This window comes from Sabethes cyaneus, chromosome 2 (assembly GCF_943734655.1).
Source record: "Sabethes cyaneus chromosome 2, idSabCyanKW18_F2, whole genome shotgun sequence".
Taxonomy (NCBI): domain Eukaryota; kingdom Metazoa; phylum Arthropoda; class Insecta; order Diptera; family Culicidae; genus Sabethes; species Sabethes cyaneus.
The window spans coordinates 171,023,861-171,048,393 of record NC_071354.1 but is presented as its reverse complement, the minus strand read 5'-3'; the positions used below and the strand labels follow the sequence as shown (position 1 = coordinate 171,048,393).

Sequence of the window (24,533 nt, the reverse complement as noted above, 5' to 3'; positions counted from 1 at the left end):
TTGAACGTTTACCGATAGTTTTCGATAAAGCTGGTGAACACAATTATGGTGTATCATGGCGTCTAATTATAAGCATTTAGAGGTGGGTTCGAATTCTGATCAATTGTCGTTGAAGCATAAAATTATTATCAACTGTATTATTAGATTATTAATAGCTCATTTATGTAATTTAAAGCTTGAAAAGCGAACTGCACATTTTTGTTTCAGACGGATTTACTCCTACTTTTGTTCACAAATAACAGTAAAGAATAAATTATTTTCAGACATACATTTCAATAATAAACATCTTTCATGAGTATTTGCTATTTCAACATCAAATGAAATTTTCAGGAAAGTATGAATTTTATTTAGACGGCTCCCATCCACTATCGAGCCCTGAATTTCAAAAAAACGTCGTAGGAAAATGTCGTATTTTGGATAAAATTAATGAAAAAAAAAGAAATGAATTATAATATGCATGTCGTTATTGAATTTTACACGGAGCAAAACTGAAAGAATTTTCACACCAAACGAATTCTTTCTTTGCATGGTTTCCTTTTCCTGCTCTTAGATATGCAAGTTATTCAAGAAGCGCATAAGTATTGAACCGTTACAGTCATCCGTCAGATATTACCGAGCAAAGCACCATTGCCAAACATAGACCGTAATTATTATTCTAATGCATGCCCCCGTTTAACTACCCACAGAAACACTTCGAGGAATGATTCATTCTCTCGGCATCCTTGGCGATGCTATCGAATCGATCCGGATATCAAATTGTTTATAAATAATGATCTTTTGTTTCGATGGTTTTACGACATCGTGACGGCACTTTGATTTGCTTTGAGTTTCAAAATTCTGATGTATTATACACCCCACACAGTGTGGCAATATTCTTGATATTCTGTCGACACAAATGCCCAATATGCATCAAAATCAAATTAAATTAAGGATACCAGATGGTTCATTTTGTTGGCTTGGACCACCAACATACCAGCCAACTACTGTTGAACAACCGAAAATTTGTTGACAACAAGGATTGACAATATAAAAAAATGATGAATTTCAAAGCAACGAAAATTTATATTTTTGAATGTGTTAGCTGCATCTGCCAATTTGAAAAAAAAATCTAAAAAGAAGACTGCCTGATATTTCACAGCCCTTACAGAATCCTGGAATTCATCCAAACCGCCTCAGACACATATTCCCAGAATGTTAATTTTTCGAATAATCAATAAAAAATTGATTTTTAAAGCCGAATAAATCCTGTGCTTCCTTTGGCGAAGGATCATGCTCGTGCTGTTTCAAGCAGTCGTCTCTATTCTACTCTATCTTGGGCCACTCGTCGCCGATTTTTCAGGCACCTCAGAAGTCGCAAGTCGCATTCGACGTAGTCGAGCCATCCTGCACTCTGTTTCTAATACCTGCGAAGTTGTTGAAGAGAACCAATTTCGTCACACTTAAGTCCGGCATCCTTACGACGTGTCCGGCCTATCGTTGCCCACTGATTTTCGCCATAAGTATACAATGGAAACCCCTCCGAGCAATGCATGTAGCTCTTGATTCACGAGTCTCCACCACTTTTTTCTTTCAGATTGTACTCAGCCAAATACCGCCCGCAGCACTTTCCGCTCGAACACGACATGGGCGCGTATGATCTCCGTGAGCAGACTCGTAACTCAGCCTCTTAGCTAGTAGCTCCTATCTCTGCCTCCTCGTGGTACTAACCGGAACACAGGCAACCTTAGTGGAGAACGGGTAAGCAACCCCAGTAGAAACTAAAGTCATGTACGGCAGGTAAGGATGCACTCATGCGGATGCTAAGTATCAACTGGAGGAGCATCTGTGTCCATACCAGGGGCGACTCGTGATGGCTCCACATTCTTCAACCTAGTAAGCACCAGCACTCCAACTTGGCAGTGGCTCACGAATGCGAGCTGCTGACTTTGAAAATGCAGTGTATCGGTACTAAAACTAAGATAGGAGCCCCATTACGAGGCACGGAAGCATAGCCCTAGTAAGGCAACATAGAGGGTACGGCAGGAAAAAATGCAAAAAATTTCTTAAAGCAATAATAACAACATTTTCGAGTTCAGTTATCATTATTAGGTTCTTTCAAACAAATTTATTCGGTATGTACACTGTTTTTATAAATGACATCCTCAAAACGACACCAGAAACTAGAACACGCATTTCGAACATAGACCTCCGACATCGACCCATGTGCACGTTATGACAGACCTCAGGGTATTCAAGCTAGGGTGAGATGTTTTGTAGGCTACTGTTTTAATATACGCCCAAATCGAATAACTCCACGTGGGCCACAAATCTTTCGGCCAAAACTTTGTTTTCCATCAGCCATCGTTGGGTCCGATTTGACGTGTGACATGGGGATCCATCCTGTTGTAGGACAACGTACTCCTCAGAGAAATGGGACTTCACCCAAAGAAGCACTTGGGCCTTCATAATAACGATATGCACTTAAGTATTGATTTTAATACCGGCATCAATGAAAAACGCGGCATTTTCAAAACGTTGGACGTCACTTAAACTTCAGTTTCTTCGGAATATCCTCCAATTTCTTCGGAAAAATGAACCAGTATGTGCGGCTGTTGCACACAGCAGCGATACGGAACATTTTTTCGTCGTAGTTCAAGATTATTATTTTATCCTTCTTCAACAATGAAGGTATTCTCTTCGAACGAGTCACCCGTAGTTCCTTTACCTACGCCGTAATAAAGTGACATTTCACTCTAGTTCTGGAAAATGTCTTATTGACTTTCTTGGTAAGTTTTCTTATGGAACGTACCGGGTTACAAGCAATCTATGCACGAACCATCTGATCATGTTTGGTATACGTGCACAGCGCAAGCCCTCATTTCCCGGCCTCCGCTGCTTGGGTCCATCCTCTAAAGACTTTTGATGGGATAAACTTCGCAATCTCTTGGCGAACAGCAATCTGTTCATCACTACTTTGGCGCACATTTTCCCAGATTTGCAATACAGTCAAATTTCGTTAATTGCACTAAGCTTATCGCCGATTTTTGCGAAGACTATCATCAATTGGGCTGAGCTGTTATAGCTAACAGTTCATGTGTTGTTCATATAATCTCTTGGCTTTATCACGTCAGCCCAACTTACGAAGGTTTTTCTTAAAATCGGCGATGAGCTTAGTGCAATTAACAAAATTTAACTGTAAAATAATTCGGATGTTCTGTACAGCACTTGAAAATAAACGTAAACAAACACACTGACAACATAAATAAGTCATTTCACAAATTAACCCAGTCGAGTAGCACTAGTTGCCCGCAGCGCTTAAGAGTAGGATAATAGCTAGTAAGCGAGCCTGTTTTGAAAGGTTATGTGCCAGCGCCAATGCGAACCCGTGGGGTGATGACTACAGGGTCGTAATAGCAAAGACCAAGGGCGTGATGACGCCCGCAGAGTCGGCCTCCTTGCCGAACATCCAAAGTAACGTGAGCGATGGCGGTTTAGAGGTCGGGGAGGAAGTAACGGTTACGGTTCAACTCATTGAGATCGCTAAATCCCTAAAGGTGAGCAAGGCACCGGGGCCAGACGGAATCCCGAATATGGCCATTAAAGTGGCTATTCTGGAGGCTCCCGAATTATTCGGGGTAGTAATGAGTAGATGTCTGGAAGCTGGCCACTTCCCGGACAGATGGAAGCGACAGAACCTGGTCCTATTGCCGAAGCCGGGAAAACCTCCGGGTGTCCCCTCGTCATATAGGCCGATCTGTCTGCTCGATACTACCGGCAAGGTACTGGAAAGGGTTATCCTTAACAGACTCGTACAGTACACTGAGGGTACAAACGGTCTGTCAAGGATCCAAATCGGCTTCCGAAAAGGCAAATCTACGGTGGATGCCATCTTGTCTGTCACTAAGACAGCTGTTGTGGAACGTCATGAATGACGAGGTGTTGAAGCTAAAGTTCCCGGTAGGGATGGTGATTGTCGGCTTTGCGGATGACATCACCTTGGAAGTCTACGGTGAATCTATCAGAGAAATCGAGTTGACGGCTACCCACTCTATAAGCATTGTTGAAGATTGGATGCGATCCAGGAAACTGGACCTAGCGATCAAAAACGGAGGTTATCGTGGTGAACAACCGCAAGTCAGTGCAGCAAGCAAATATCAGCATCGGGGACTGCACTATTTCGTCAACGCGGTCCTTAAAACTCCTGGGAGTCATGGTCGACGACAAGGTTAAGTTTGGGAGCCACGTCGACTATGCCTGCAAGAAGGCTTGAACAGCTATTTCGGCATTGTCTCGTATGATGTCTAATAGCTCTGCGGTATATGGCAGCAAGCGAAGGCTATTAGCCAACGTGGTCCAGTCCATACTCAGGTATTGCGGGCCGGTGTTGTCATCGGCGTTAGGTTCCAAAAGCTATCTAGCCAAGCTGGAAAGCACCTATCGTCTCATGTGCTTAAGAGTGGCGAGTGCGTACCGCACAGATTCACATGACGCAGTCTGCGTCTTAGCGTCCTCATCAGCGAGGACGTAGAGTGCTTCAACCAACGTGGAACTAGAGGCATACGGAGTACCACAAGATCGGCCTCGATGACCACATGGCAGCGGGCATGATCTAATTCCACAAAAGGCCGGTGGACACATCGACTTATCCCGGAACTATCCGGGTGGGTCAACAGGCGCCACGGCGATGTCAACTTCCACCTGACACAAATCCTGTCAGGGCATGGTTGTTTTAGACAGTATCTGCACAAGTTTGGGCATGCGGAGCCCCCCGCGTGTCCCGAATGCGTGGACGTTGAGGAAACTGTAGAACATGCTTTCTTCATATGCTCTCGTTTCGCGGGTGTGAGAAGCAACATGATGACAGTGAGTGGACAGGACACTACTCCGGATAACTTAGTCCAAAGGATGTGTTCTAGCTTGGACGTCCGGGGAGCGGTCAATGTGGCTGCTACCCAGATCGTACTTGAGCTACAAAACCGCTGAAAAGCCGATCAACGGCGAATAAACAGCCTAACTACCATAGTCCAGTAGTTATCTAAGAGTGTGCGTTAAGCACAATAGCCCCTCCCTGAAGTAATACTGTAGACTCGAGTAGGTTTTTAGTGGGTCTGGATCCTCACGCCCCAGTAGGGGGCTCGGGATACCAAACCCCACTCCCTGAGTTGTCTTCTCAGGTGTCTGATAGTAGATTTCCCTACTCGTTAAAAAAATTGCTGTAAGGTTTTTACATTTGTATGGTTTTATACTGAAAATTCGAAGCAACACTCGCGCGCCGCGGTGTGGCCATGTTGCGAAACATGCTTTTCTTGAAAAATGAGTGGTTTTTGCTAGGACGATGGAATTAACGCGAGTGTCTCGTCTGTTTGTCTGTGCTGCAACTATCGCGGCGTAACGCTGGTAAACATCGCTGGTACTCTCCTAGATACTATTACGCTGGCTGTAACCGATAAAGCACCGTTTCGTAGGGAATCAGACAGGCTATACGGGAGCTCGCGCCACTACAGACCAAATCTTTATCATTCGACAGCTCTTGCAGAAATGTCTAAAGTATAACATACCCATGCATCACATGTTTATTGACTTTAAAGCAGCATACGATACAATCGATTGAAACCAGCTATGACAAATTAGGTTTTCCGGACAAACTGACGCAACTGATCAGCATTGGATCGAGTGATGTGTTTCATGCGCATATCGGGGATACTCCCGAATCTCTTAGAGATGCTATCGGTATTCAACATCGCTCTTGAGGGGGTGAACCGATGAGCAGGCATCGAAACGAGACACACGATTTTCGCCAAGAGTAGCCAAGTCCTAGGCTTTGCAGATAACTTTGATATCATAGCCATGAACTTTGCGACGGCAGAGGCAGTCTACACCAGACTGAAAGCGGAGTGGAGGATTGGGCTGAAAATAAATGCGCCAAATACTAAAAATGGTACAGGTTCAAAGAGGGTACATGCGCGCCATCGTCGTAAGGATACCGCATCACGACAGTGCGAAGAACACGGTTTTCTTCAATAACCCCCAGCACAACTGAGACACCTTACTTGCAACAAGCCTCGAGCATGTCGAAAGCGTCTTGCGACTTCTGAGATGCCTGCAAAATTGGCGCCATGTGGCTCAAGACCGAGTGGTTGCAGATGACTGCTTGAAACAGCACGAGCCACCGTGGCTCTATGTTGCCGACGACGACGATGACACATTTGATTAGCAAAGTGGTATTCGTCACCCATGGTTTTATTTCTCGGCACCATTCAGTAAACTGAACATGTCGTTTATAAACAAACAAAGCACCAGAGGTCCTTAACCTAAAGTGCTACTTCGAGGTACTTCATATTCTACCGCGTCTTAAATTTTCAGAAATAATTCCGCAAAAGTGTCCAACAATACGCGTGCAACACTCCTTGAAGGGCGATTCCCAACTAGGAGAAAATAAATAGAAGTTATTACTTGTACAAGGTGTTTTATATAAAACTGGAACTTGAATTGGAACTTGAACTTGAATCTAATTGAAGAATTAGATTTAAAGAATTCTAGACCAGCCTTATTGGCATATCGCTCTCTCGGTTGGCTTGAAGGAAGTACAATTTTGGATCTCTTTTTATATATCAACGGTGTTGACCGTCAAGGCCGATTCTTTCAATGAACCAATTGTAGCACGCGCCGGCAGATTATATGTAGCATTGTTGACCGAAGCCACAGCTTCCTTAAATAAAGGGAACCCAAATATGGTACGAAAAGGTCGGCGATCACGAGTCATGGCTACCGGAAAAAGCTCCTGCTACAACTTTCGTCTACTTGTTCCTGGAAACATACGACGAATATAATACTAATGGCAATTTTTATTTAGCGCCCGGACGAGTTATCCAGTGTTCTTATCCGTACTGATTACTGAATATATTTCCCCGATATTTTTATTTCAATTTCTTTTTTTTTGCAACGTAGGTGTGTTCAACAGGTGATTTTACTATCATATTTGTCCTTTGTACATGTTTTTGACTTCTATGACCTTTCATTATATATGGTATATGACAATTGATTATAATCACTTAAGTAGTGCTCAACATAAAAAATTTAGACCAATACTTATATTTACTATAACTCTATTCGTTTGTTTTGAATTGTGCCATCAGTAGACACAATTTATGATTGCAATTCAGCTTCGCTCATATATTTCATGCTTTTATGTGAAAGGTTTCATGTCCAAGGCTGCCTGCTGTATGTAATTTACTCGATTATACTAGTTATACAGGCGAGAATTTCCGATCGTTGGCATAGATAATGTATGAAAAATCAGTAGATTATAGTTTACAACTTCACAATTATATTATTCGAAAATTATAAAATAGCTACGATTTTTCACACGATACACCAATTAATTCAATCATTCTTCAACATACTTAATGAATCTACAGCGATTGCTGCATAAGTATTTGAACTAATACGCATACTTGTCTAAACAATCTAATGGCCTAAACGTGTACAAAATAATAATGCATCATTTAAAATATCTCTTCTTTTTTCAAAAATATTAAAATAAACTTCTAATAACCGTATTTATCCTGAATCGTTGACATCATATCAGTGGCCAACGTGCTTAGTCGACCGGCAACCTTGGTCACGCTTTGCCGTACACTTTCCTTGACCTCGTCCAGATCTGGACCGTTGTATTGTAGATTCGGACCCCGGTCTGCAAATAAAGCAACACAAATTTGTACATAAACTCAACTGGCTGCAACTATGAAAACGGCTGCTTACTTCGTCCACCGCTGCTTCCTCCGGAAGAACTTCCATGTCCGAAATAATCCGCCGAAGATATACTGCTAGAATCCTGAAATTTAGCCAGATTGGCCGACCGTTCGAAAGAAGTGCTATCGTCACCGAAAAATTGATCCGAAGAGATTCCCTTAGCCGAACCGAACTTCTTCTGCGCCGTATCGGATGGTTCATAATCGTTGCCAGAGCCGGTCCCCGACTGTTTACCGCTCGAATTCCGATTATAGGTGGGTTGGTCTGATGAAACACAGAAATGTATTTGTTTATTAGCGAGTTAAGAATTTTACATAATTATGGTATTGTGATACATACTCCTAATGCTCTTATTCTTCGCGGGGGGAGGGGGCCCAAATGCATCGACCACGACGAAGAAATCGTTACTCATACGTGAAGAAACGCCCGTGGAAGGAGAAGTTTTACTGCTTCCAATGCTTGCAGTACTACCAGAAGCATTGTTACTATTGCTACTTCCGTACATCGATGTAGCATAATCATCGAAAAAATCATTGTTACTGTCGAATGTCTTTTCTAGAGACGTTCCATTTTTCGAAACTGTTTCTTGACTCAACGTCTTCATATCTGTAACAGCGGAATGCGATACTCCCGTGCGGGAACCGAAGCCCATGCCTAGACGTTCAACCTGTTTAGCTTTGTTCGGGTCTGTAGCTTTCAATTTTTCCTCTTCTTTGTGTTGTTTGATCGAAAGATCTTGATATGCCAAACGAACACTAGCCAACGCTTGGGCTTGCTCCTCCTCCGTCGGAGGGTTTTCTACGGCTGCCACTGCAGTTGACATTTTCAACTTATCAGCAAGATTAGCTTTTTCCTCTATTTCTGCAAAGTTGGTTTTAACACGCGTCGCCCCTAGTCCGCCTTTTTTACCTCCAAGAGCACCCTTTTTTGGCTGAATTTTGCGTACTCCAATGGTTGACTTTGGAGGCTCTACTGGCACGGTAGAATTTAAGAAATCGACGCTTGGTCCTTGCAAATTACCAGTACCGTCTATAGGTTCATTGCCTCCCAGAGAGGCAAGTTTAGGAATCTGGAAATAATTTTTAGATTATTCTAATGATTCTATTAAAATTATAAATTTGTCATTATTTATCACTACTCAATTCACATAGGCTTACCTATTTCAGCATAGATTATTCAGAAAATCAAGTTTAAATTACCAGTAGGCAGTAGATGTTTGTCTTCCTCACAGCCAACTACCCTCCCAAATCATCCCAAATAATCAATTTAATTATAATAAATGATATAAAAAGAGTAAATCACGCTTCGATATAATTTAAGAGAGCTCGACTCATTTAACAGCCTGCTAATTTTTCGCATATACAAATTAATAATAATTCGAATGAGACTAAGTTACGATATGACAAAAACTCAAGGAACATTTGGTATTAACATACAAAAAAAAAATAGTGTGCCAAATTCAGCGATTTAATTTAATCTCCGGAATCGATATATGTACTTCTGTACTTTCGCTTTACCATTTCTATAACAATGGAGACTGATAATGGATTTCCATGATTAATGAACATAATGCTATGTAACGAACATAATAGTTAAGCTGATGCGAGCGGATAAAAATCAACGAGATTAAAACAAATTCAAAACAGTGAAGAAGTATTTACACTCATTTGTTACTGAAATTATCGTCATGTTAAATATTGACTGAATATACTTACGTTATCCTGTAGGAAGGCGTTCTGCTTCAGATTGTTATTGTGGCTATCGTTGGTCACAGCGGAAACTTCAAAGCTGGCACAATCGGTGAAAAAATCTATTTCCTCGCTTGCGTTGCTTTCAGCGTTTTGATCATGCATGTTATCAATGTGAAGCTGCTGTGTGATATTTTATTTCGAATAGGTACCAATCGGAAAAAATAAGCATACGAATTCGGAGGAGTAATGTGTGTTTCAAACAAAACCATAAATGTTTTATGGCATATTAGAATATGATGGGAACATCCCATTTATGCAGGTTTCGAGTGTAAAACATATTAATTGATTCACTCGCAAACTCAACAAATTAGCACATAGACAAAACGCAGTTTCTTATGCAAACATGAGTTGTTGTACCATTCATAACATAAACTTACCGTAGTGCCATGAAGTTGCAACGATTGTTGTGCCTGATTGGCGAGTTTATCCCTATAAAGCTGAGCTGCACGTGAATTGTACTTTTGCTGTGCATCAGTGGTATTGCAGTTATGCTGGCGGAAAAATTGAGCCTGAAACAAAGCAAAAAGCCCACGTCATCCACTTTTTTGAGTTTTTTTCTGTAATGAAACGTACCGCTTTAGCGTTGCCACCCAGTTGCATTTGGCGAATCTGTAACCATGTCCAGTTCGTGTCCAGATTTGTTGATCTTACAAAGGTTAAATGAACACCTAGACTTCTATGGACCGCTGAACAGTCGATACAGATGAAAACCCCGTACGTCACCGATGACCAAGTGGGATTTTTGGACCCACAATCAAAACATGTCTGGGATAAATGGTTATGGTGAAAAGTGATGATAAGGCCTTGATTCGAAGGACGTTTACCTTGTTAGTTGGAATTGAGCGAAGTCTGTTGAAAATGGCATCTAAATCATTTTTTTCTGGTGCTACGGCCATGGTTCGATATTCGTTCTTCTCCACACGATTTGCACAAAAAACTTAAGTAATGTCGTGTCACGAGCACCAATGTGCGCTAACAAATGAAACTAACAGTGCACTGGACTACGCCGTACAAATTACTGTGAGTAATTATGCTAAATTTCACTATAAAACTATAACTTCACTAAATATCGCACAATTTAATCGCAGCAAGAAAAATATTTTTCGTTCCTCGACTACTTTTGACACTAGCTTCATTCCAGTTCTGACGTGACACTTTCTGACGTCGTCAGCGAATCTTTCAACAGTGATGCCAAATATTTTTGAAGATTAATTATAATTAGAGATCCTAAGATGCTGAGAGTAACAGAGGTTGAAGACTTCAAGAGAGAGGCCCGCTTAGGAAAAATTCGGATGCCCGGCAGAAATCGAACAGAATCAATATGGCGCCGGCAAAATTTGACATTCAGAACCGGTTCGTCTTCTTCGTTTTTCGCTCGCTTTTCTGTATGTCAAAAATGACATTTTAAAATGGAAGATATGTGTTTCACACGATGCTGCCTAATGTTGCAGTTCTGCATTACAGGTAAGAAAATAATATTCAACGTGTTTCTGAGGGATTTAGTTTCTGTTTTTAAAGCCTCACGAAACGTTTTAAATGGTCGATTCCAATAACGTGCGTGCTCCGTGCATTCTTTTTGTTTTCAGACCAAAGGTCCCGCTCATCTGGTTTCAGCTTCTGAAATGCACCGAAAACTAACAAAAATAAGCTGAACGTAAGAATGAACAATAAAGTAGTGTAAAATGCGCAAATGTATCTATGTATTGTATTGTATTTATTATTGATGACAGCTTTTTTTAATTAAAAAGTTATGCAAAAAACACAAACCGGTTGAATCGGTTTCGGTATCGGTTCTGTCCGTCATGGCTGGCAGAAATCGAACAAAAATCTGGCTGACAAAACCGTCAGGCGAAATTTCTGCCAGAATCGGTTGTTGCATTTCTGCTAGTTTTCACGGGTGACGGCGGCCAGAAATCCGGCAGAATGCCTGGCAGAAAAAGTTTTTCGCTGCCAGATTTTTGTTCGATTTCTGCTGGACGCGCCTAAGCGGGGGAGAGATCAGATAGAATTAACAAAAGGGCGAATGTCGCAAATGTAAACAAAACGAGTGAGAGTTACTTTTTGCTGGACCAGCATAGGAAAATCAACCCTCACTCGGTTTGTTTACGCTTGCGACATTCGCGCTTTTGTTAATTCTATCTTCAGATGTATGCTTATAGCGAATTCATAAATTAACCTGGCTCAGGTCGATTAGCACTCAGTTTTAATCGAAGTGCTGTCAAAGCGTTCATAAATTAACCGAGATTAGATTTCGGTTAAACTGACAGCATTCAGTTTGAAGCGCAGGCTAAAACTGTCTAGCATTACGGTTTACGGGTCGATCTGTCAAACTGCCCGTATCGTTCATAAATTTCGGGTTCGAGCTAGCACCAACCCAGGTTAATTTATGAATTCGCTATTAGAAATAAATATCCCGCATTTTGCACCTTACTGGACACCGCAGTCTAAGGCCCCGTACAGAGTAAACGCGACACGACTTCGCTCACATTCGTTTAAATACACAGCCCTGCTTTCGGCGAAAAAGTGCTGCGTATTTAAACGAATGTTAGCGAAGTCGCATCGCGTCGCTGTCGCATTTACTCTGGCGGTACCATAAAAGTGCGACAATGCGAATACTGTGAGTGAGAAAGAGGAAGAGTAACAACTGCAATGTTGCTGTTTTGTTTTGTCATATACGTTGGCATTAGAGAAAATAATCTGGATTAATCCAGGTACAGCTGCAAAGCACAATATTGTGCGCGCATTCCCTTACTGGAAATGACGGTTGAAATAGTCGTGTTTCTGAACGGTCGTATAAAAAGAGTCGTTTTATGACTTTTGACAGATAAAATGTCAAATTGTCAGATAAAATGTCAATTGAATGATAAAATGTCATCGCTGTATCATTATTGGAATCAATCGAGCAAAGTAAATAAACCTATAGCAATTACCGTTCTATCAGAAGAAACGGAACGAAATTCAGCATAAAAGGAATTTGTATTCTCAACGTCGGTTTGCCGAAATTTCATATATAGTGAATAAAGCGTAGTTTATCCTTCATTATGCCAATAATTTTTAGACAGTTGTTTAATCGTATACGACAAAGCAATAACGTTCGTATTCGAAAGCAATTTTTTTAATGTTTTTGTATATGATTAGCACGAAGTCACGATCAAGGTTGCGACAGAAATAAACCTTGAATAGACCAAATCATCATACCATCAATTGACAGATACTGGTGCCCTTGTTTACATTTTGGAAAAATTTCCTTATCGTTTATAGCGAATGTAGCGTGTGTTTTAACCAAGTCGCTGAGAACATTCCGTTCACCTCATTCATATAGAAATTTTGTTCAATCTGTGCCTTACTGTGCCGCTTCAATTGCCCGAATGATTGACATATAAAACAAGATTATCAATATTTGCACGTTGAAATTCATGTGTAAGATCTTTTGGTAACGCCGTGTCTATTTTTATCAGTGCGACTTACCCTTGGTCTTAACATTTTACAGGCATAATGGCTTTTTGAATTTAGTCCTAATGCCTAATTTTAACTTGCCGTTTAAACAGCTGAAACTTTTTTGGCCTGTCTGTTTGTAAGCAAGGGCGCCAGTATCTGCCAGATGACATCACCTTGATTTCAGCGGGGTGCTATCCCTATCTTAACGGACGGTGTTTTATAGTCGACTTAACGAAGGGCACTATTGCATCAGGAAAAGCGCCCGTCTGACAGGTAAATTTGCTGCCAACCTTGTCGAGATGTGCTGAGATGTTGGCAACAAAAACATGGCACCCATCGCAAGCCCCTGCTTGATTTATGGTTTGCGTTTTTGGTGTTACGTAATATTTAACAGTTCCTTACATACTAACAAATTCCAAAGCCCTCTAAATGTATCTACTGTCATATCAGGGCTTTAACAAATTCAAGCTGCCGATGCCGATTTTCGAGCAGCTCTAATAATATTTTCAGAAAAATCTGGCATCTCTGATTCCCATGGAATGTTTTTTTGGAATTTAAAATATAAACAAGACGCGAGTTTCATTCGTTTCCACCGGAAGATTTTTGTGTCTGTATATTTAAACAATATTGTTATATGCTGAGAAGCAATGGGTGTCACTATACTTCAGCCGTATCCAGTAGAAAATAAATCAGGAGCCCAAACAATCGAGTTTCTTGTTAAACGCGTGTTAGCGTTGGGCGCCGTACAAGTGGGTCATTTTTTGGTGGACTGTGAAACGTATACTTCAATACCTCCTACAAAAACTGTCCACATCCTACACAACTCTGAACAGCCGGCATCTGTATTTTCTATTCTGGACACGGGCACCAAGCAGATCCCTTTGGTGACGGATGGGCTGTTCGATTTGCTGATGACAAGAATCTCGCCAGTGTACACTTCAAAAAAGCAAACCAAGATAGAATCGAAAGGACCCAGGTTCGAGTTCGGTGATTTTCTCATTAAACTTGGTAGCGTTACTATGAGCCAGAATTTCAAAGGTGTGCTGGTTGAGGTAGAATATCGGCCCTGCTTGATTGCAGCTAGTTGCTGGGAGCTGATGCGCGAATTTTTACAAGGATTCCTTGGTTCAAATGTATCCAGTTCCATTCCGGCCTATTTTGCACAGCGAATCAATATGAACACAAACCTCACAAAGGCTAACGATATCTACCAACCCATTGATACCATCAATCAGTATTTGGAACATTTCACCAACTACCGAAAGCAAACATCTGCGGTGGCACCTAGATCATAAGTAATTTTGTGTTACTTATTATATCAATATACCTAAATATCAAGAAAAAAAGTCTGCTCCCACGTGTATTAGTTTGTTTACCGCAGTCCTATTTCTATTCTCCTTAAACTAATTATTAAATCTTACTTTCGATCGGATCCGATTCGCCGAAATTACTGACTACAGATAAATTCAATAATTGGATGATAAACATTTTAATCTAAAAATCAGCCCATTCAAATTTATTTCATTCTTTAAAAATATTGATAAATACAGTGGACTCCCGGAAACGTTAATCGATTGGGGAATGGGTCGATTAACTTTTCCGAAATATTAACTTTTCTGAGTAGTCCTAAAAATCATTGAAAATGATAAATACAAAGGCGTAAGATGCATTCCAGGACATAGGATACACATTTTTATGTATTTATTTATTAAGTTCTAATTAAAAGAAATATGTGGTAAGATCTTTATGAAATAATAATTTGTTCCTTTCAGTAAGTTTAAAATAGTCGGTTCACTAGTTCACTTTTGTTCACTACTTTACTTTTGTTTTGATAATGTTCACGCTTATTTTTAGTTCCTTCTTTTGCATTTAAAATTCAATCTGAGTTTGCGCTTTTCCAGTATGATATCAATAATCCAGAAGTAACTATGTGCCCGTATTGAACTATTATTGGAACTGTCCAGTATAAGAATTTAATTTAATCCCAGTTATGATGCGACTCTGTATGAAACTGTGCAAGGGCGACAATAAACCGAAAAATGAGAAATAAAGATAGAAGGTAAACACACGTGTGTGTGAACGAACGCTTGGACAACCAATAAATTCAAACTCTCAGAAAAGTTAAGGCAAAAATTAACTTTTTAGAGCGTTGCATGAGAGCTGATATTCGCTTAACTTTTCTGAACAATTAACTTTTCAGAGAGTTAACTTTTCCGAGAGTCCACTGTATTTCAGTTAAATCACAAGGATACAACTTTTCATAGGTAACTAAAATTCTTTTGATAAAATATCGTTAAATATGTAACGGTTTATTTGAATACAAAAGATCTATTCACAATTATTAGCAAAAAAAAGTTACAAAATCAATTTATAAAAACAACCTTTAAAACTTAATGCTAACTATCTATCTTCTCATGCTCCTGTTTAAAGTCCTCGGGAATATTGAAACGAAGGAATTCTAATTCCTCGGGGGCTGGAAATGTGTCCACAATCGTAACATAATCTGCATTCTCGCCGTAATCTGCTATCATATCCAAGTATCCAAACCAGTATATAACCATCCCACTGCCGAATCTAAAATCGTTTAAAATTAGTTAGTTTCAAGTGCCGTTTACCTCCATGAAAAATTACCTATTGCCATAGCTAACGAGCTGATCCCGCATGTATCCTATGTGCGTCTCCATATCGCCGAATGAGGCCTTACTTTCGATCCAATTGACTATCCGTCCCTTGTAGAGACACGGAATCGCTAACTTAAGATCGGGCGTCTTGTCGTAGCCAGTCCGCCGCAAATCGCCTTCATCGTAAAAAGACATTCCGACGGCTCGAGCCATCTGTTTCAGTTTGACCTCATATTCCTCGCCGATGCATCTGCGTATTGTATCTGTAATAGGACCTTCCATGTTTTCGTTGTACATGCAATAGCCTACGTTGGCACCTAATATTGAATCCTTAATCAAATCCGGGTTACGAAGCATTTCTGTAACGTCCGATTTCGTATTCTCTGGATATCTTTTGATAAGAATAATTCGACAGAGGGAAAGTGGTGGAAAGCGTAAGGATATTGCCATTTTCAAAAGCACGTTGAGTGATCCCGTACTTTGAACTTGTTTATTATAGTCTGCCAAAAGGCTCTCCGCACGAGCACTTATTTTAGCATGCGACTGTTTCAAGCGTTGACGAACTTCACGAGCTAGTATGCTACCTAATGTATCCGGATTATGTTGAGGAAATCTATGTACTAGCTCCCGATTGCAGTCAATAGATAAACCGCGAAAATTTTGAATGAACTGTACAATTTCATTGTACTGCTCGTAGTTTAATATAACCATTCTTACAATATTAGGATATTAAACAAAAGCACAAATTTTTAACAATTACAAACCGCAGTTGATTATAAGCACAACTGAAAAATGACTGATACGTGGGGCATTTTTCTAGCCGTTTATGTACCGATACCGAGATTGCCGGAATCCAGGATCCACTTGTGTTTACCTACTAATATGACATTCGTTCGCTATCGCTACCTCGCTCAGAAACAAAAGAATCAGAATTGCTCGAAAATCGAAAATACACGCTATTACAAAATACCTAACGATAAAGTGAAAATCACGTGAAAACCAAAGTATTATCTAGAGTGACTATATACAGAGTAGCGACAAGTCATCCCAAATGTATGCAATGCGGGTTTTCCAAGGTTTTTCTGTCTCTTTCCTGCATACGCGTTGGATAGGTCGTCTGCTCGATTGGAATGACACTGACAGATAATTATCATTCCAATTTTGACATTGTCGCCACTCTGTATATAGTCACTCTAGTAATATAGAGTATTTTACGTGACGTTTGATACCATTATGTTTTTTGTTTGTTTATGATCTTGACACTTACTGGTAATGACAACATGTACTATAGTAAAAGAGAGACAGAAATATATTTGGTTTTGATGTCACAAATTCTCTGAAAATTGCTTACGCGATTCCGTGTAAGTGTGAGCGGGTACCAGAAGTGTTTCCTTCTTCTTCTTCATATCAATGTAAACAACAACAAACTGCTGCACTGCTCGAATATAAACCATAAACTGTCGTCGTAAACAAGAGGTTACTGTGTTACCCACCCCATCGGCAGGCAACCATGTTTTCGCCAAGGGTATGTAATCATGCTGTCTCTTTCTCATGTAGGAGTGAAGAGAGCATCCTTCAACTAGCTTGCCGGCAATTAGAATTTCCATTGAATAAAGCGTTAGCCGCAGGGGGCTGATATGACGTCACATTTTCGTTGCTCACATGAAAAACGCGGCAAACGCAAAGCGATTTCGCAAAACAAATTTAACTAACCATTTTCACAGTTTCATGTATTTCGCATCAATTGTCTGCTTGACATTGGCTATGTGATGCTAAAACCTTGGCTAAAATCGAACTAAAACTAACAAAATTTAACAATTTATACATCCGACTCGGTTGTCAGCTTGAGCCCATCTATGAAGCTGTCAGCTTGGGCCCGCTCTATGTTGGCTACGTTTTTTTGTATACAGGTTGGTATTGTAAGTGTCATTCCCGTGGTTAGCCGTCACTCGGACCGAAACGTCAGAAAAAACGGTTACACAGCAATCATATGCATTTGACGTTCGTTTCTCACCCCTGGTTTTCGCCGCCAACATCTCGTGTGTGCGAAAATGAGATAGCATGTCAGCACTGCGTTTCATTCAACTGCCAGCAGTCTGATTTGGACCTGCTGTCAAATTTTGAGCCCAGGACATGCTGTCGCTGATGTTCGCTGCAGCTCGATATAGAGATGTCGATGGGGTGGTGTTACCTGACTCACTGATGCGAATATGCGGATAGCCCTGTTGCTATTTGATATTTGGGAATGTCTATCATAGATGGTGCTGGTGTTCAGGCTAAATGTGAGGTACGATAATTTTTGTTGATTTTTCTTCCAAGTGTTATATCTGTTTGTCTGTGTTATGAGTGTCGACTTATTTTTCCTTCATGCCCTTCTTTTTCAACGTGTGCGAGATTCGACTGTGATAATCATGTAAATTGGAGTAGTCTAAATAGGGGCAAATGTCGCAATAAGTTAATAGAAAAATCAATTCTCACTCGGTTTTGTCACAGAGAACAGACATCCAGACTGGCATACCCAACCTGTGTAAATTTTTGTAACGGTCATTTCGAAATAACTCCTCGTTCACGTTAAAGTTACCCGAAGTTACCCCTCGCATTTGTTAGTTTGGCGATTCGTTTGATGGCGGCGCCACCCGCAAGCATCTGTCAAAACAGAAATCCAATACAGCAAAGTTTCGTTAATTGGTGGTTCGTTAATTGGGCGGTTCGTTAATTAGGTGTTCGCTAATTGGGCTATGTGACAACTTGAATGTCAAAATTATATGGAATTTTCGAGCTTAGAAATTTGTAACAACTGTCAGTCGGCCCAATTAGCGAATCAGCTGGAATGGAGTCGTGACCCAATTAACGAATTCAGGCTGTATATTTCTTTCCCTTTTTACTTATGCCAAAACCAAAAATGCATCAAAAGCTCATCGGTAAACAAACTGAACGATGGGAATGGTACAAAGGTTTGTTGACACTATCGAAACTAGTGTGGTATCGATAGTATCGGCAAACTTCATTGTTAGAAATGATTTGCGATTTGTGACACACACATGGCAAAATTCGGTCTTCTTTTGATGTTATCGTGTTGTTATGCTAATTATCATTATTATTACTGTTGATGTTTGACTAGTTTTGTTCGAAATAGTATCCGTCAAATCATCGGTAAATGGCCGATAGTTATTTCAAGTGTTATCTCTCATCGTTAATTGACGGAAATACTTGACGGTGATTGACAGTCAATTTAGTTTGGCGATTCGTAGGCTAGGCGGCATTTGATAACTGTTGTAATTTTAACGGTTTTTCGTTTGAATTTTTACACAGAAAATTACGAAAAATTTGTTCTAGCTTGGATGTCTGTTCTCTGTGGTTTTGTTTATACGTTTGCAACGTTAGCGTCGTTAGCAACCTTTGCGACATTTGCCCTTTTGTTGATTCACTCTCTGAATTTAACAATAAAGAAAAAAGTATAATTTGGCACCTTTGTTTTTGACGGTCAGTAAAATGTCAAAACTCGGAGCTTTTTCAGAGGAGCTTTCGTATGGTTCGTTTTCACGAATCCAAAACGTTACCCTCGAATTGTCATCAATCATCATTCTTTCGAGTTTCTTTGCAGCAACGAGAGTGTTGCTGATCGCGCGAGGAAATTTAGTAGTTTTTCAGTCAATATTGTTTTTTTTCCTGAATCTCTGTACGTATGCTGCAATTTGCAATTTTCTAGTGCATCGAGTGTTAGTGTCATAGATCGTGTATTTCATTAAAAAAAGGTATTAGTAAATGCAAATGATCAAGAGCTGCTCGGAATACAGTTTCTGCGCTGCTGCTGCTGTTGCAAATGGAAGACAAAGTTAGTAATGTGTTCAGTTTTCTTTCGTTTCGCTAGAAAAAGGTTAACAAAAACCGCACCCAATTTCATTGCATATCTGCATTCCAGTTAAATTGGAGATACTAAAAAGAGCTGAAAAGTGAAGTAATATCCTCTGTGCTGGAGTTCGTTTCCGTTCAAAGGCAAGAACGTATAGCAAAGGGCAGGGAATGGGCCTGCCTGCGAATTTGCATGTGTCAAAATAGACGAAAAAAGAATTACTCACAGTCTATTTTCCCCGGTGGTGCAGTGAATTATTAAGCTCTATGTTGTGTGTGAAGCAATCGAAGCATTTCGGTTCCGAAAGTGCGATAGAGTGAGACCAATCTGCCAGAAGTACACGACAAAGAGAAGCAAGAAGAGGCCATCAAGGCAGACGAAGATTTTTTCATTTTAGTTTTTGCTGTTTTTATATACCTACCTACCTATGCCACGAATCGACTAGACTGTTGGTCTGTTTAAAAAGACCACTAAATGAAATTCGCGGATCTTGGTTCCATGGATTCCATGCAGTGATCAATTAGTGAAATCTGCGTATCGAAACGTCAATCCGGGTAGAAAAATCGGATATCTTACCTCTAAGAATATGGAGATTGGATAAGATATAGTTCAAGTAAACGCAGTTTGACATGGTAATCTACAGTGGGCAAGGAAACCACAAGAACATCTAAATTACAAGTAAAACTTTGTTTAAGGAATAAAGTTTTCACAAGGACATGCATATTAACTTAAGGTTCGCTAGAATAAATAAATAATTCATTGATCAATTAATTACAGTTTGCACTTTACTACCAGATCAACAATATTCAGGAGCGTTCAACTTTTGATTCATAGTCAATCGAATTTTTGATGCATAGGAATCGAAACAATTATTGAAAACCATGTATAAAAACAAGTTATTTTCGATTTTATCATTGTTAGTTAATAGTGTAACTTTCGTTTTTTACTGCTTTTTGAACTTGGTAAATTAAATTGTGACATTTTTTAGTTAAAATGGCGAAGTTTGCTATATTCCAAGGTTCTGCTCTATTGTCGTATTTTACTGGCTGGTCTGATGCTGTATCAGCATCTTTGGTTCAAGCAGCACGGTTTGATTCTGTAGTAATACGCAAAAAGTTTTTATATTGGAGAATCTCAAGCCTGAACCGGCCAAGGTTTGACATCGATTTTTCCCTTGTAGGAGGCTGCTATCATTATAATAGATCATCTATTTTATGTCACTTTTTGATAAGGTTGTAAGGGTAAAGGAACCGAGCAAGAGCTACCTGTTCTCTGCAGGCAAACATATAGGGAAATAAACTTTCACTTGGTTTGATTAAGTCTGATTTACGTCATTTTAAAAAAGTGTCAGTGTATTATGGTACTCTGGTAACATTGATAATATCATAAATGTTCGCAAAGTGATAACAAATCGTGACTCAATCGGTTCACAATATGTGAACAATCTTTTGATAAATACGCAAAATTCGTGATTGATTTCCGCCTTTATTGTTGGGCGAGAGCCCCCCTTCAACTTTACAGTTGACTTTCTTTTGTCCATAGGCTAGTTTTATACCTTTCTTATTTGGATGTCACTACCGTAACTTAGTGTGTGATGTTTCTTGTGGCGTAATGATTCGTTTTTATGAATATTTGGCAAATAAAAAATATATTTATCCTTATGCCATTCAATTATCTGACATGCTCCGAAGATACACTGTGAAACTGGTTAATTTGTCATGGACCATTTTCGCCCCCTTTCACGATTGATATCGTAATGACGGCCAACGACATATGCCTTAGTGGCGAAAAAGAAACTGCTGCTTTAAAAATAGCCGCAAACTAATCCACCGGTTCGACGGATGGCAAACCGATTTTTTTTTTACAATATTTTTCCTCCGGATAGCGAAGGGCCTAGTTAGCCGTCCCAAAGTCGGATGAGCACAATGCAATGCTGCTGCCTCTGTTGTACCTAGTACGGCTCATATCTAGTTTAGTGTCTGTAATATACGGTTAAACCCGTAAGGGCTTCTATGCGCCTCAACTATCGTACATATATAGGTGACTTTCGAATACATTATATTGCATCGGCTTTTCGGTGCATGAATCAACGTAATAATAACACAATGGGCTAACCCCGAGGAAAGGTGCAGGCAGAGAAATTATCGCGTGATAATTATTTTATTGATTAGTTGGAGAGTGGTGTCGTATAGAGAAACGAAACCAGGGATTTGAATTAAAAATGGGTCTGCTGATGCATCCGCGATATACATAATTATGCGTAGTAAAAACACAAATTTTCCATTGATTGGAAAAGTGTGGTAGATATGTGGTAACCCTATGTTTTATTATTAGATCTGAATGTCATCATGCCGCGTCGTATGCTAAACGATGCTACGCAAGCCATTATTGTTAAACAAAAATAGCCTTGCTTTACTTCATCTGAGGCAGCCACTGACGGTCGATTTGAAAAGTCGTTGTGCATTTTGGGGAAAATTTAGAATGCAGTTTTTGGGGTATTCAAAAAATGCAGTTTTTAGAAGAGTTGTTACACATATGGAAGAGATTGGCACCAGGTTTATTATTCTTATCAATGGAGTATAATTAAAACTGTCCCAGAAAGTATGAATACTTCCAGTTTTTAGTCACAAGCCAAACGAAGTATGTTCGAATTTCGGCTGGAAGAGCACTAGCCCCGCAATTGTCTGTCGAATAAAAAACAGAAGGTCAAGATCCGAATGCGGCATGTAGCACCAAGGTTTTGCTTTGGACAAAACATTTCAAATTGTTGAATGGCTTCTGCTGGAGAGACATGTTTTTATAAGCGTACCTTCGTCAATACCAAAAATTGTTAAATCGGTTGAATTTGCGGGCATTTAGGAGGATGTCTGTCTTTTATAACTAATGTTACACCCCTGGATGTATACCCCAGACGCTAAATTTGACCAGAAAACAACAGGATCGAACGAAATTTTACTCTGTTCTGGAGTTGTTGACTTTTTACTTACTTACTTAGGTGGCTTGCTGTCCTAAGACAAAGCCTGTTGAACAAAATTTCTCCATGTAACTCGGTTGAGGGCTACCGCTCTCCAATTCCTCGGACACCGAGTACTCTCCGCCAGATCTCGCTCCACCTGGTCTAACCATCTTGCTCGCTGCGCTCCTGGTCGTCTTGTTCCTACCGGATTTGAGGCGAACACCATCTTTGCAGGGTAGTTGTCCGGCATTCTTGCAACATGCCCTGCCCATCGCATCCGTCCAGCTTTAGCCACCTTCTGGATACTGGGTTCGCCATAGAGCTGTGCGAGTTCATGGTTCATCCTCCGCCTCCATACTCCGTTCTCCTGTACGCCGCCGAAGATCGCTTAGCACTCGTCGTTCGAAAACTCCGAGCACTCGCAGGTCCTCCTCGAGCATTGTCCATGTTTCATGCCCGTAGAGAACAACCGGTCTAATAAGCGTCTTGTACAGGGTGCACTTTGTAAGGGGACTTAGTCTGCTCGACCGCAATTGCTTGGGGAGCCCATAGTAAGCACGACTTCCGCTGATAATACGCCTTCGAATCTCACGGCTGGTATCATTGTCCGCCGTTACCAGTGAGCCAAGGTAGACAAATTCATCGACTACCTCAAACTCATCGCCGTCGATCAATATACTACTGCCCAAGCGGTGTCGTTCGGCCTCGGTTCCGCTGGCCAGCATGTACTTTGTTTTAGACGTATTTACCTTTAACCCAATCTTTTCTGCTTCGCGCTTTAGTCTGGTGTACTGTTCAGCCACCGCCACAGATGTTCTGCCGATAATATCCATGTCATCGGCAAAGCAGACGAATTGACTAGATTTGTTGAATATCGTGCCCCGCGTGTTGATATCCGCTCGGTTCATAACACCTTGTAGCGCTATGTTGAACAGCAGGCATGAAAGACCATCACCTTGACGAAGCCCTCTGTGTGATTCGAATGAACTTGACAATCCACCCGAAATCCGAACACAGCACTGCGTACCATCCATCGTAGATTTAATCAGTTTGATGAGCTTCCTGGGGAAGCTGTTCTCGTCCATGATTTTCCATAGCTCTTTCCGGTCGATGGTATCATATGCGGCTTTGAAGTCAACGAATAAATGATGCGTGGGAACTCTGTATTCACGGCCCTTTTGGAGGATTTGCCGTAGTGTAAATATTTGATCCGTTGTGGACCGACCTTCGACGAAGCCGGCTTGATAAGTTCCCACAAATCTATTCGCAATTGGTGATAGACGGTGGAAAATGATTTGGGACAGCACTTTATAAGCGGCATTGAGAACGGTGATCGCTCGATAGTTCTCACAGTCCAACTTGTCGCTCTTTTTGTAGATCGGGCAGATAACCCCATCTTTCCACTCCTCCGGTAGCTGTTCCGTATCCCAAATTCTAACAATTAGTCGGTGCAGACAAACGGCCAGCTTTTCTGGTCCCATTTTAATAAGCTCCGCTCCGATGCCATCTTTTCCAGCTGACTTGTTGTTCCTTAGCTGCATGATGGCCTCCTTAACTTCGCCTATCGTTGGGGTTGGCACCTCTTCCCCGTTTGTTGCACCGTCGAAATCGCTTTCCCCGCCGCCATGGTTTTCCGCCTGGGCGCCATTCAAGTGTTCGTCGAAGTGCTGCTTCCACCTATCCGTCACCTCACGATCGTCCGTCAGAATACTGCCAGTCTTATCCCGACACATTTCGGCTCGTGGCACAAAGCCTTTGCGGGATCCGTTCAGTTTCTGGTAGAACTTCCGCGTTTCCTGAGAACGATGCAGCCGCTCCAACTCTGCATATTCCTGCTCTTCCAGGTTGCGCTTTTTCTCCCGAAAGATTTGGTTTCGCTGCATCTTCTTCTGTTTGTGTCTTTCCACGTTCTGACGTGTGGCACTGCGCATCTTGGCCGCCCGCGCAGCGTTCTCCTCATCCATCACCCTCCTACATTCATCGTCAAACCAATCGTTCCGCTGATTCCGGGCCACATGCCCGATGGAGCTCTCCGCTACACTGCTGATGGCTGTTTTGATAGTGTTCCAACAGTCCTCGAGAGGGGCTTCGTCCAGCTCGTCCTCTTCCGGCAGTGCAGCTTCGAGTGAATGCGCGTAGTTTGCGGCGACGTCTGGCTGCTTCAGCCGCGCGAGATCTAACCG

General features: G+C 41.0%; 4 protein-coding genes across 7 annotated transcripts in view; 2 read left to right on the top strand and 2 right to left on the bottom strand.

Annotated features, from left to right (window-relative positions):
• Positions 1-6,831: 6,831 nt before the first annotated feature.
• LOC128733654 (ADP-ribosylation factor GTPase-activating protein 3) lies at positions 6,832-10,614 on the bottom strand. Of its 2 annotated transcripts, none has more exons than XM_053827393.1 (7): positions 10,307-10,614; positions 10,056-10,247; positions 9,860-9,991; positions 9,447-9,602; positions 8,071-8,800; positions 7,741-7,995; positions 6,832-7,672 (listed from the first exon to the last, which is right to left on the bottom strand). In XM_053827393.1, the coding sequence occupies exons 1-7, from the start codon at positions 10,376-10,378 to the stop codon at positions 7,527-7,529; spliced, it is 1,683 nt and encodes a 560-aa protein (XP_053683368.1). In that variant the 5' UTR covers positions 10,379-10,614; the 3' UTR covers positions 6,832-7,526. The 2 variants fall into 2 exon arrangements, with proteins under 2 accessions (XP_053683368.1, XP_053683369.1); XM_053827394.1 differs by having other exon boundaries at positions 9,447-9,599.
• A 2,880-nt stretch (positions 10,615-13,494) lies between these two features.
• On the top strand, positions 13,495-14,254 carry LOC128737599 (mediator of RNA polymerase II transcription subunit 20). Its single transcript, XM_053832271.1, has one exon. It carries the CDS (start codon positions 13,568-13,570, stop codon positions 14,213-14,215), a length of 648 nt encoding a protein of 215 aa, XP_053688246.1. The 5' UTR covers positions 13,495-13,567; the 3' UTR covers positions 14,216-14,254.
• Positions 14,255-15,217: 963 nt separating this feature from the next.
• LOC128737469 (CDAN1-interacting nuclease 1) lies at positions 15,218-16,399 on the bottom strand. The gene is made up of 2 exons (XM_053832109.1): positions 15,552-16,399; positions 15,218-15,494 (listed from the first exon to the last, which is right to left on the bottom strand). The coding sequence occupies exons 1-2, from the start codon at positions 16,250-16,252 to the stop codon at positions 15,317-15,319; spliced, it is 879 nt and encodes a 292-aa protein (XP_053688084.1). The 5' UTR covers positions 16,253-16,399; the 3' UTR covers positions 15,218-15,316.
• Positions 16,400-19,152: 2,753 nt separating this feature from the next.
• LOC128738959 (serine-rich adhesin for platelets) overlaps positions 19,153-24,533 on the top strand; it is a 36,280-nt gene continuing 30,899 nt past the window's right edge. For 2 of the 3 annotated variants that reach the window (XM_053834467.1, XM_053834463.1), the window contains exon 1: positions 19,153-19,296. The gene's annotated coding sequence lies outside the window, so the exon portion shown is untranslated. The other variant, XM_053834466.1, reaches the window with a different exon arrangement.

What these genes read in the sequence shown, in the direction of transcription:
- LOC128733654 (XM_053827393.1), bottom strand. Translation starts at nt 10,378, where the DNA reads ATGGCCGTAGCACCAGAAAAAAATGATTTAGATGCCATTTTCAACAGA. An exon ending in GAAGAATAAGAGCATTAGGA is followed by an intron (nt 7,996 to 8,070) that starts GTATGTATCACA and finishes GTGTTTCATCAG; the next exon opens with ACCAACCCACCTATAATCGG. An exon ending in AGGAAGCAGCGGTGGACGAA is followed by an intron (nt 7,673 to 7,740) that starts GTAAGCAGCCGT and finishes CTTTATTTGCAG; the next exon opens with ACCGGGGTCCGAATCTACAA.
- LOC128737599 (XM_053832271.1), top strand. Translation starts at nt 13,568, where the DNA reads ATGGGTGTCACTATACTTCAGCCGTATCCAGTAGAAAATAAATCAGGA.
- LOC128737469 (XM_053832109.1), bottom strand. Translation starts at nt 16,252, where the DNA reads ATGGTTATATTAAACTACGAGCAGTACAATGAAATTGTACAGTTCATT. An exon ending in CTCGTTAGCTATGGCAATAG is followed by an intron (nt 15,495 to 15,551) that starts GTAATTTTTCAT and finishes AAACGATTTTAG; the next exon opens with ATTCGGCAGTGGGATGGTTA.